This window comes from Rhinopithecus bieti, unplaced genomic scaffold (genome assembly GCF_001698545.2).
Source record: "Rhinopithecus bieti isolate Rb0 unplaced genomic scaffold, ASM169854v2 scaffold_495, whole genome shotgun sequence".
Lineage (NCBI taxonomy): Eukaryota > Metazoa > Chordata > Mammalia > Primates > Cercopithecidae > Rhinopithecus > Rhinopithecus bieti.
In genome coordinates, this window is record NW_016803120.1 from 994446 (window position 1) to 1007445 (window position 13000).

The 13000-nt window shown below is 40.8% G+C and overlaps 1 protein-coding gene across 6 annotated transcripts in view; it reads right to left on the reverse strand.

Annotated features, from left to right (window-relative positions):
- Positions 1–266: 266 nt before the first annotated feature.
- HAUS2 (HAUS augmin like complex subunit 2) overlaps positions 267–13000 on the reverse strand; it is a 21152-nt gene continuing 8418 nt past the window's right edge. For 2 of the 6 annotated variants that reach the window (XM_017860305.1, XM_017860376.1), the window contains exons 2-6: positions 12218–12310; positions 11222–11290; positions 9227–9359; positions 6370–6478; positions 3135–3603 (exon numbers count right to left, since the gene is read on the reverse strand). In XM_017860305.1, the coding sequence (XP_017715794.1) occupies positions 3394–3603; positions 6370–6478; positions 9227–9333 (426 nt within the window). In that variant the 5' untranslated portion in view covers positions 9334–9359; positions 11222–11290; positions 12218–12310 and the 3' untranslated portion in view covers positions 3135–3393. Of the gene's footprint in view, positions 3604–6369; positions 6479–9226; positions 9360–9769; positions 9859–11214; positions 11291–12217; positions 12311–13000 lie in introns of all 6 variants that reach the window. The other 4 variants (XM_017860177.1, XM_017860246.1, XM_017860508.1 and 1 more) reach the window with 4 other exon arrangements.

Genomic DNA, 13000 nt, shown 5'->3' on the forward strand with positions numbered 1-13000 from the left:
AAAAAAAAAAAAAAAAAAAAAAGGCATGCAGAGCTGATTTTTTGTTTTTAGTATCCACACATCTAAAAGTTGAATAATTAAAGAAAAATTAATCAGCACTGACTGACTTTGGAAGAGTATTAAATTAGCTTTTCCCTTTAAAGTAGACCTCAGGCTTAACTTACCTCCAGCTCTTTTGATTCTGATAGCCTGTATGCCTATACTGTATAAGCTAAAGAGTACATCAGTCCTTTCTACCACTTTAAATTCAGACTAGGACTACAAAATTTTAGTTAGAAATTACAGATTTATTTTATATTTTGAAAAGGCATAATAGAAAACAAAATAAACAACCAGGCATATCAATATTTGTGACATACACACACACACAAATGAATATAGGAAATAACATCAAGAAAAAGCATAGTATGTTTTGAAACCAACATGGGGTATGAACAGATTTTTGATGAAATACAACTAAAGGCTATGCCTATGTAATGTTTGAGATATTACCACTCTTATCCTGCTAGTAAATAATAGCAAAGTAGGCTTTAAAACACGATTCCTGTTGTTTTAGCCAGATTTATTTTGGTAATGATCCTGCTTCCTTATAAACAACTATTTTACTCATCATTGTTGAAGTCTTCTTGTGTTAAGGAGTGCAATGAGGCCAGGCATGGTGGCTAACACCTGTACTCCCAGCACTTTGGGAGGCTGAGGTGGGAGGATCGTTTGAACCCAGTAGTTCGAGACCAGCCTCGACAACATGACAAAACCCCGTCTCTACAGAAAATACAAAAATTAGCCAGGCATGGTGGCACATGCCTATAGTTCCAACTACTTGGGAGGCTGAGGTGGGAGGATCACTTAAGCCTGAGAGGTCAAGGCTGCAGTGAGCCAAGATCAGGCCATACCACACTCTCAAGCACTCTCAGCAACCTGGGTGACAGAGTGAGATCCTGTCTTCGAAAAGAAAAAAACAAAAAACAAAACTGATGTACACGTTTTATAGCAAAACAGAACCCCAAGTCTAAAAGTAAAATAAGCCAAGGATAGTTACAATACTGATTAAAAAGAGTATATCCCGAGACAGTTGTTAGTATATCACTCTCTATTATATGCACAATAACCTCAGATAGGTAAAATATCTGAGCATTTTGCAAGGTAAACCTCCAAAGTTATACCACAATGTGCCCTTTTCTTTGCTGTTTCTTCTTTGCCTATTTCTACAGCTGCCAGTGAACACTCAGGAACTGCTTTGTGTGCCAGGGTTTCCGAGACTACCTCCAGGTTCCATGATTTGCTAGAATTCACAAGATTCAGCATATCACACAGGTATGATTTATTACAGCAAAAGCATATGAAGCAAAACAGCAAAGAGAAGAGGTACAGAGGCAAAGTCTGGGGGAAACCAGATACAAGTTCCCAGAGTCCCCTAACAGTGGAGTCACACATATGTGTTGTTTCATTCCACCAGCAACTGAATTGTGACAACATGTGAGAAATGTTGTTTACCAGGGAAGCTTGTTAGAGATACAGTGCCCGGGGTTTTTACTGGGGGCTGGTCACGTAGGTACCTTCTACCTACCACGTACCAAAATTCTAGACTCCCAGGAAGAAAGCAGGTGTTCAGCACACACCACATTGTACAAACAGGTTAGTTACCATGAACCACTCTTTTCAGTGAGTGGAGCCTTCCTGTTAAGGTTTAAATATGTCCCCCAAGTTCAAGTGTTGGAAATTTAATTGACATTGTAAAAGTGTTATGAGACCTTTAACAAATGATTAGGTAAGGAGGGCTTTGCCCTCATTAGTGAATTAGTGCTGCTATCTCGGGAGTGGGCTCATGATAAAAGGCTAAGTTTAGACCCATATATCTTTCTCATGCTCACTTGCCATATGACGCCTTCTGCCATGGCAAGACCCTCGCTAGATGCTGGCGCCATGTTCTTGGACTGCCTAGCCTCCACACCCATCAACCAAATAAACTTTTATTCGTTATAAAATAGTTTGTGTAATTCTGTTATGACAGCAGAACAGACCAAGACACCTGATATCTAAGTTCCCAGATGCAACAGCCAAGGACGAACCTTATCATCAGGTCTTTCAAAGGATAAAGTCAGGCTGGCTATGTTACTCTTTTCTGCATACTTAGTGACATTCCCATAGGAATAATCACCATAGACATTTTCAGATTCAAGAAGACTCTTCTAATTCAGAAACACCTTTTTTTTTTGAAGACAAGAGTCTTGCTCTGTTGCCCAGGCTGGAGTGTGGTGGCACGATCTGGGTGCATTGCAACCTCTATCTCCTGGGCTCAAGTGATTCTCCTGCCTCAGCCTCCTGAGTACCTGGGATTACAGGCACATGCCACCATGCCTGGCGAATTTTTTTTTTTTTTTTTGGAGATGGAGTCTTGCTCTGTCGCCCAGGCTGGAGTGCAGTGGCACAATCTCGGCTTACTGTAACCTCTGCCTCCTGGGTTCAAGTGATTCTTCTGCCTCAGCCTCCCAAGTGGCTGGGATTACAGGCATCCACCACCATGCCTGGCTAATTTTTTATATTTCTACTAGAGATGGGGTTTCACCATGTTGTCCAGGCTGGTCTCAAACTCCTGACCTCAGGTGATCCACCCACCTGGGTTGGCCTTCCAGAGTGTTGGGATTACAGGCGTGAGCCACTGCGCCCAGCCTAATTTTTGTATTTTTTGTAGAGACAGTTGTTTCGCCATGGTGGCCAGGCTGGTCTTGAACTCCTGACCTCGTGATCTGCCCACCTAGGCCTCCCAAAGTACAGGCATGAGCCACCGTGCTTGGCCAGAAACACACTTTTTTTTTTTTGAAATGTGTGGTCCAGGCTGTAGCACAGTGGTGTGATCATGGCTTATTGCAACCTTGACCTCCCAGGCTTAGGTGATCCTCTTACCTCAGCCTCCTGAATAGCTGGGACTACAGGCATGCACCACCATGGTCGGCTAATTTTTTGTATATTTTGTAGATACGGGCTTTCACCATGTTACCCAGGCTGGTCTTGAACTCCTGGGTTTAAGCGATCTGCCCGCCTCAGCCTCCTGAAGTGTTAGGACTACAGGTGTGAGCCACCACACCAGACCATAAACACACATTTTTTTAAAAAAGAGAATTTTCTGCCTGAGAAATGGTTAATTCACTTATGTTAATAAATTGTCATGGCTATTTTTTATCTTCTCTAGTTTTACTGAAAGGTAGAATAAAAATATACGAAAAACAAAGGAAAAGTCAGTTTGGTCTTAATTAACCTGAGATCTTGATACTCCAACATAAAGCAGGTTCTTTCAGTATTACTAGCAGCAAAGACTATTAATACCCATGTTACAGTCAACTAGAAATAGACTTCATATGACTACACATAATTAAGCAAAAATGAAGTTGATGACTACTTGGCATTAATAGTTTGGACATGAATTTTAGAAGTAAAAGGTAAAGGAGGCATTATAATATCATGTTTATAAAGATAACTTTCTTCAGCTAATATTTTGGGGATACAAGACGAAACTTCATTTTGTTGTTTACGCCACTTGAGTATATTCTCTGCCAGTTCTTCCGTCTCAGTCACCAATATATCCATTTTTGCTAAAGCCTGGTTCTGTAACATTTGAAAAGGGAAACAGGAGAAATTATGTCTCTTATTAATTCATTATATCATGAATAATTGATACCAAAGGTTAACACCTGATCTTTTTCCAGCCCCTTACTTCAAAAGTTCCTTAAAACTATGCCTTCCCACTTTATAGTACAAACCTACTCTTTGTGAGTTCACCTCTTTTGTCTTCAATAATCACTCAATGCAGATGACCCTCAATTTATATTGCTAAACCTAACCTCCTTCCTAAAATTCAGGCTCCTAAAATTCAGGCCCACATTTAAGACTATTGGTAATCTCTATCTGGATGTACCTTCAATATCTCAAACTCAGTTTAACTACAGTTCAACAATGATTGACCATTTACTACATGTGCAAGATGTGTCAAAAAACTAACTTCTTTAACCCACACTTGATCCTACTTACCTTCAAGTCACCCAGACTAGAAACTTCATTATCTTTGATGTGTCCCTTGTCTAATTCATAGCCAAGTTCTAAAAATTTGACCTCCAAAATCTAAAAAAATTATCTTCTGTATTTCTACGCTTTAAATCTTTTATCTGAATGACTGTAAATTAGTCTCCAGGTTTTTCTGCCTTTGGTTTCTCTGCCTAGTCTTCTAACCCAGAGCTGATCAAACTTTTTTTTTTTGAGACGGGGTCTCTTTCTGTCGCTAGGCTGGCGTGCAGTGTCACGATCTCGGCTCACTGCAACCTGTCTCCCAGGTTCAAGCGATTCTCTTGCCTCGGCCCCTCGAGTAGCTGGGACTACAGGCGTGCGCCACCACACCCTGTTAATTTTTGTATTTTTAGTAGAGATGGGGTTTCACCATGTTGGCCAGGATGGTCTTGATCTCCTGACCTTGTGATTCGCCCACCTCAGCCTCTCAAAGTGCTGGGATTACAGGCGTGAGCCACCGCGCCTGGCCTGAGCTGATCGAACTTTAATGTGCACAAGAATCACCTGAGGAACTTGTTAAAACATAGATTCTGATTCTGAAGGTCTAGGGTGCATGATGTCTGTAGTTTTGTATTTAAAACAAGCTTCCAAGTGATGCTGATACTCTCTGCCAATACTTAGGAGTAGCAAGGCTCAGTCTGCTCTATCCAATATTTTCTCCACGATTAAGGCACAGTTCTAATCAAGTCACTCCTCCGCACCCTTCACTAAAAAAAGAAAACACACACACAGACACACACACACACACACACACACACACACACACACACATATATATTCAATGGCTCCCCAATACTCAGACAGTAAAGTCTAAGATTCTTAGTCTGGTTTTTAAGGCACTGCATAAACTAACCCTGAGCTAATCTCCTCAATACCTTTAGGCACCAGCCAAAAGTATCACTTTTCCCCTATACTACCTGGGTTCTTTGACTTAGCTTATATGTCTTTCCTCACATTGCTCCTTTTGGCCAACCTATTCTTTCTGATGCATGTCCAAATTTCAACTGTTCATTAAGATTCAGCTTACTTTAGCAAGCGCAGTGGCTCAGGCCTTTAATCCCAACACTTTGGGAGGCCGAGGTAGGTGGATCACCTGAGGTCAGGAGTTGGAGACCAGGCTGGTTGACATGGCAAAACCCTGTCTCTACTAAAAATACAAACTATTAGCAGGGCGTGGTGGTGGGCGCCTGTAATCCCAGCTACTTGGGAGGCTGAGGCAGGAGAATCGCTTGAACCCAAGAGGCGGAGGTTGCAGTGAGCCGAGATTATGCCATTGCACTCCAGCCTGGGTAACAAGAGTGAAACTCCATCTCAGAAAAAAAAAAAAAGATTCGGCTTACTGCTAACACCTAAATAAATCTTTATTGAAGCTGGACGTGGTGGCTCATGCCTGTGATCTCAGCACTTTGAGAGGCTGAGGCAGGTGCCTCACTTGAGCTTAGGAGTTCAAGACCAGCCTAGGCAACATAGTGAGAACTCATCTCTATTTAAAAAACAAAACAAAAACTTAATTGAAGTCTTCCTACCCCTGTCCTACTCAGAATCCTCCTAAACTGGAAGTAATTCCTCCCTTTTCTATGCTCAATAGATGGCATCTCTTTATAATTCTCTGCTGCATCGATTATGCAAATACAATCCTATAAAGCAGAAAATACATATTTTATAGCTGTCTCACCAAACATTGAGAATTTGAAGGCAGGGTTTGGTCATATCTATCTTTCACAATACATGTAGCATAGCCACAGCACAATGAAGGCAACACATGGTTATTAAATGTTGGAATAAAAGAATTTAAAATGGCTTCTAAAGAAAAATTATATGAAAAGAAAATGCTAAATCCAAGGTCTAAATAAATAAACACTTCTTTTTTTTTTTTTTTTTTTTTTTTTTTTTTTTTTTTTTGGAAATGGAGTCTTGCTCTGTTGCCCAGGATGGAGTGCAGTGGCATGATCTCGGCTCACTATAACCTCTGCCTCCCAGTTTCAAGCAATTCTCCTGCCTCAGCCTCCTGGGTGGCTGGAATTACAGGCGCACACCACCACGCCCAGCTAATTTTGGTATTTTCAGTAGAGATGGAGTTTCGCCATGTTGGCCAGGCTGGTCTCCAACTCCTGACTTCAAGTAATCCAAAGTCGCGGCCTCCCAAAGTGCAGGGATTACAGGCGTGAGCCACCATGCCTGGCCAAGAAAACACTTCTTGATTTAAAAAATAACTAGCTCGTAATATTAGCTATTAAAAAGCCAACCTGGGAGAGCATACCTCTAAGATTCTAGTATCAAATAACTAAAGATAGTTATATTAATACTCACCATTTTCTTTAGGTTTGCAGCTAAATGAGGAATATTTCTAATTGTTTCAAGGTGGGTTTCTAATCTCTCAATGAAAGTCACAGCCAATTCCAGCAAATGTACCATATATCTGAAAGAGAAAGAAAAAAGTCAACCATTTTTTTAAGTTTAAATGTTTTGCGTTTTCTTTTCCTTTAATCAGGACTTTTAATTTGAGATAAGAATTACAATCAACCTAGAGAGCCAATAACAACCTTTCTGCATTCATAGAAATATTAGTGATTTTAAAAAGGTCCTTCTCTTTCACTTTAAGCAACCTGTCATCCAATAAAAAAATGGAAAGAGACAACAGTAATCATATGTGGAATCCAACTTAATGTTAAAGAAACCTCAATGTTAATCATAATCATTTTCTCATATAAGTAAAGGAATTTCCGGCAGGGCGCAGTGGCTCAAGCCTATAATCCCAGCACTTTGGGAGGCCAAGGCAGGCGGATCACGAGGTTAGGAAATCGAGACCATCTTGGCTAACATGGTGAAACCCCGTCTCTACTAAAAAATACAAAAAACTAGCTGGGTGAGGTGGCGGGCGCCTGTAGTCCCAGCTACTCGGGCAGCTGAGGCAGGAGAATGGCGTGAACCCGGGAGGCGGAGCTTGCAGTGAGCTGAGATCCGGCCACTGCACTCCAGCCCGGGCCACAGAGCGAGACTCCGTCTCAAAAAAAAAAAATAAATAAAAATAAAGGAATTTCCCTAGATTAAAAAACCCCATTCTGTTTCCTTTTTCCTTTTTTTTTTTTTTTNGCTCTCTCATCCTATTTTCTTTCTTTTTTCTTTATTTTTTGAGCTAGAGTCTCACTATGTCACCAGGCTGGAGTGCAGTGGCGCAATCTCAGCTCACTGCAAACTCCGCCTCCTGGGTTCAAGCAATTCTCCTGCCTCAGCCTCCTGAGTAGCTGGGATTAGAGGCACATGCCACCATGGCCAGCTAATTTTTGTATTTTTAGCAAAGACGGGGTTCATTATGTTGGCCAGGATGGTCTCGATCTCCTGACCTCCTGATCCGCCCGCCTTGGCCTCCCAAAGTGCTGGGATTACAGGCATGAGTCACCTCGCCCGGCCCCATTTCTTTCTTTTTGAGACAGAGTCTCACTCTGTTGCCCAGGCTGGAATGCAGTGGCATAATCTCGGCTCACTGTAAACTCCACCTCCTGGGTTCAAGCGATTCTTGCACCTCAGCCTCCTGAGTAGCTGAGATTACAGGCGTGCACCACTGCACTCAGTTACTTTTTGTATTTTTAGTAGAGACAGGGTTTTGTCATGTTGGCCAGGCTGATCTCAAAGTCATGGCCTCAAGTGATCCACCCATCTTGGCCTCCCAAATTATTAGGATTACAGGCGTGAACTATGACGCCCGGCCTCATTCCATTTCAATCTACTCATTCTCTGTGAAGAATGAAGACAATAAGGATAAATGTACTTCATTGAAATAGCCTACATAGAAAGCTACTTTGAATCTCTGCATTTGCAAAAACTCTTTCAAATCATTGCCCATTTCTTAGATGTAGTACAATATATACGCTAAGGGTAATGATAATGTACTAAAGAGATACTGAATATAGCCACAGGAAAGGGGTTTTGTTTTGTTTTTTGTTTTGAGACACAGTCTCACTCTGTTGCCCAGGCTGGAGTGCAGTGGCACAATCTCAGCTCACTGCAACCTCTGCCTCCTGGGTTCATGTGATTTTCCTGCCTCAGCCTCACCAGTAGCTGGTATTAGAGGCATGTGCCACCATGCCCAGCATATTTTGTATTTTTTGGTAGAGACAGGGTTTCATCATGTTGGCCAGGCTGGTCTCGAACTCCTAGTCTCAAGTGATCAGCCCACCTCGGCCTCCCAAAGTGTTGGGATTACAGGCTTGAGCCACTGTGCCCAGCCTTGTTTTGTTTTTTTGGAAGAATAAGTTTTTGTGTATCTACTGTTTTCCTACAAAATAAAAAATCTGACACTTAAGAGAAGATACTGATTTGCTTAAGCTAGTGAGGCATTGGTGGAGAAGGTTAGCAATGAGATCCCCAGATGCTTGTTTCTTATTTATTTGAGACAGGGTCTCACTCTGTTACCCAGGCTGGTGCAATCACAGCTCACTGCAGAGTTGACCTTCTGGGCTCAGGTCATCCTCCCAGCTCAGCCTCCCAGGTAGCTAGGAATACAGGTGTGTGCCATCATGCTTTGCTCATTTTTGTTTTCTTTTTTTTTGTAGAAGTGGGTTCTACAAATACCCACTTTCTAAAAAATATTCTAAAAAATACCATGTTGCCCAGGCTGGTATTTATCATTAGTCATAATCTACATCTTCAATTTGAGGATGTAAATAGAATTGTGCTCCATTCTATTTATTGGGAAACCAAGTGAAAAATTTAAATCATTTGCTCAAGGCTTTGAGGCATATAAACAGTAGAGATGAGAACAGAATCCAGGTTTTTTCCTCCCTTAGTTGATAGTGTTTTCATCTGCCCCAGTTAAACGCCCACAATAGAATTTTTACATATAGGCAACATTAACTCAACAATGACTTTACTTTACAACAATGAATTTACTTCACATACGATTTTTATTACATGTTATGGATCGAATTTCTTTCACTAAAGTCATAATTTGTAATTCCCAAAACACGATGGCCAAGTTCTTTCTTTTTGCCATAGGTATAGTGAGTGGTCTAAAAGCAACGATTTTCTTTCTGGTTTAATATATCAACATTAATAATGTTAACAAATAGAATCACTAATTGTTTTATGAATTCTGCAAAGTAACTGCAAAACAAAAAGTAAACTGAGAAAACAGGTGTAACTGTTAATTTCTACTTTTCAGTCTAACCTGTGATAAACAGCTTCAATAGGTAAGTTTTCCTGGCACATGGGTTTCAACAGTCTTTGCCTAAGGGATCTCTTCTCTTTCAGCACTGCTTCCAAATGATTATTCATGCTTTGCAGAGTATGACACTTCTGAGCTATACAAATTAAAAACAGTAATTACAGTTAGCAATAGGACAAATAACAGAATCACTAATAATTTCTTCTTTGCCTTGGTTTAACACCACCAATGTCAAAAATTCATCCCATCATTACCCTCCTGTCTCCTCTTTGCTATCTTTAATACCAATACCAATTTCATTTTCAACAATTTTCTTTTAGTTGGTTTTTGTATATGTAATATATTTCTATTATCTCTTTTCCTAGTGATAACCAAATCTAGTGCTAAATTCTTTCTCTGTGTTTCTCATCTCTACCTCTTATTCAGTTCTTATAGCCAGAGCTGTATTCTTAACACAAAGTTTTTTTTTTTTTCCTATCTCTGACTCTAACAGTCTATAAAAGACCATCGAAAAAGAGTCACCTTAGCTGGTGCACTAGCTCATACGTGTAATTGCAGTGTTTTGGGAGACTGAACTGGGAGAACTGAGGCCAGGGGTTTGAGAACAGCCTGGGCAACATAGTAAAACCTCATCTCTACAAAAAAATTGAAGAAAAAAAAAATTAGCTGGGCATGGTGGCACATGCCAATAGTCCTAGCTACTTGAGAGAATCCGTTGAAACCAGGTGTTAAAGTTACAGTGACCTGTACTTCAGCCTGGGTGACAGGGTGACACTCTTAAAGTCATCTTACAAGCTATTTCTGATTATCTCATTATTTTCCCCATTCAGTTAATGGCTGCCAATTGACCTTTCTTTAAAATTCTTATTTTGAAAAAATTCAGATTTGCAGAAAAGTTTCAAAAAAATCGGTGAACTCACATATACATTTTATTTATATTCACTGATTGTTAACATTTGGCTACATTTTCTTTTTATCTTCCTTCTCTACGCGCACACACACACTCTCTCTCTCTCTATTTTTGCTGATCCATTTGAGAGTAAGCTGCAGACAGATATTTTTTCCCTGTGAAACGTTAGCATGTATTTCCCAAGAACAGGAACATTCTCCTATATATAACTACAGCACATTATCAAATTCAAAAATTTAACATTGATACAATACTACCAATATTTAATACAGCCCATATTTAAACATCACTAAGTATCCCAATAATGTCCTTTACAGCAAAAAGAATTTTAATTTTTGAGACAGGGTCTCACTCTCACCCACGCTGGAGCGAAGTGCTATGATCACAACTCATTGCAGCCTCGACCTCCCAGGCTCAAACAATCCTCCTGCCTCAGACTTTCATGTAACTGGTACTTCAGGTACACGCTACAATGCCTGGCTAGTTTTTGTATTTTTTGTAGAGACGACAGGGTTTCACCATGTTGCCCAGGCTGATCTTGAACTCCCGGGCTTAAGCAATCCACCTACCTTGGCCTCCCAAAGTGCTGGGTTTACAGGCGTGACTCTCCACACCTGGCCACAAGAAAACTTTCTCGTCAAATATTCAATACACTGCCAGACATGGTGGTACGCACCTGTGATCCCAGCTACTTGGGAGGCTGATTTGGGAGGATTGCTTGTGCCATTCAAGACTACCCTAGGCAACATAGGAAGACCCCATCTCATTAAAAAAAAAATCAATCCATGATCATACAGTGCTTTAGTTCTCATGTCCCTTTAGTCTCCTTTAATCTGAAAGTTCCTCAGACTTTTCTTTCAAGTTCTCCTGACTTTGAAGAGCCAATTTAGTCACTTTTTATGCTGTTTGTACTACTCAAGCCAACAGAACTTCTATTTCAGCATAGAAATAGACGACTTCATTAGCTTTGGAAAACACCTGGAAAACGACAGTGCATCATAATTTGACTGACTGGTGCTTATTACAGTAATCCAAGAAAAAGCTGAAATTCCAGTGATTATCCACTTAACTAAAACCAAACCACTTACCCAAAAGAAAGGATGAACAACATCTGCTGTATCTTTTTCTAGTTTCAAGAGTTCAATTTCCAGGTTTTTCTACATAAGGAACAAAAGTAACATTTAGCTCAATCAGAGAGTATCTGGGGCCAGGCACGGTGGCTCACTCCTGTAATCCCAGCACTTTGGGAGGCCGAGGTGGGTGGACCACCTGAGGTCAGCAGTTCGAGACCAGCCTGGCCAACATGGTGAAACCCCATCTCTACTAAAAATAAAAAATTAGCTGGGTGTGGTGGTGCGCACCTGTAGTCTCAGCTACTTGGGAGGCTGAGATGGGAGGATCACATTTTGTTTTTGAGATTGGGTCTCTGTCTGTCACCCAGGTTGGAGTACAGTGGCGCAAACATGGCTCACTGCAGCCTCGACCTCCTAGGCTCAAGTGATCCTCCCACCTCAGCCTCCCAATTAGCTGGGACTACAGGTGTGTGCCACCATATCTGGTTACTTTTTAAATTTTTCTGTAGAGACGAGATCTCCCTATGTTGCCCATACAGGGTCTCAAACTCCTGGGCTCAAGCAGTCCTCCCACCTTGGCCTCCCAAAGTGCGAGGATTATAGGTGTGAGCCACTACACCTGGCCAGCTTTTGTTTTTGTTTTCCTATACTAGAAGTACAAAGAGAAAAGTTCAGTCTGGGCGCGGTGACTCACACCTGTAATCCCAGCACTTTGGGAGGCCGAGGCAGGCGGATCACAAGGTCAGGAGATCGAGACCATCCTGGCTAACACGATGAAACCCCGTCTCTACTAAAAATACAAAAAATTAGCCAGTGGGGGTAGTGGGCGCCTGTAGTGCCAGCTACTCAGGCTACTCAGGAGGCTGAGGCAGGAGAATGGTGTGAACCTGGGAGGCGGAGCTAGGAGTGAGCCGAGATCGTGCCACTGCACTCCAGCCTCCAGCCTGGGTGACAGAGTGAGACTCTGTCTCAAAAAAAAAAAAAGAAAGTGAAAAGCTCAACATGATTTACCTGGTAGATTTCAGCTTCAATGTCTGTGATCTGCTGTAGTCTGGTGAAGTTCACAAAACAAGAAGCTGTTTTCTTAGACATGTTTAACATCTCCTATTGGTAAACGAACAAGGAAAGTAGCAGAATGTCACAAAAAGTTTCTATGTACATTGGAATAGCATGCTTATAGTCTAAAATATGAGAATATATTATGTCCAACACTGCCTTTGAAGTACAAAGTAAAACAGTAGCAATGTGTAATTCTTGTTTTAGAACCTTCACCATCACAAATCATTTGCTCAAATATTAAAAAAAAATAAGAGAAACAAACAACACACTCCCTTTGTATTATTTCCTAAGGTATCATACAAAATAGATTTGTATTACTGATAGTTTATCAAAGGATTCTAAGACTAAAGTTGTTGGAGAATCACCTCTATCTTTCCAAATGACTCAGGCCCAGTCTCTCTGAGCTTCTGGGGTTGAAATCAAATACTTTTCCCCTTCATGGAATCATTTATCTGATTCGCTAAATGACCTCAGTTGGCTACAAGTCATTCATACTGTGTATATTCACCTTCTTATCTTTCAGTTAAAGGATTATTTGTATCCAGGCATAATTATTCTTTCAAAAAGGTTACCCCTTCTTTTTTATCCTTTCATTCCATGAGTCCATGCACATTATCTCAGAATTGAGTATTATCTTGTGCATCCCTAGACTTCATCCATAATTTTCTCTATCATTGCATTTTCTACAATGCTAGCACAGCAAAGAATATATATATATATATATATATATTCTGT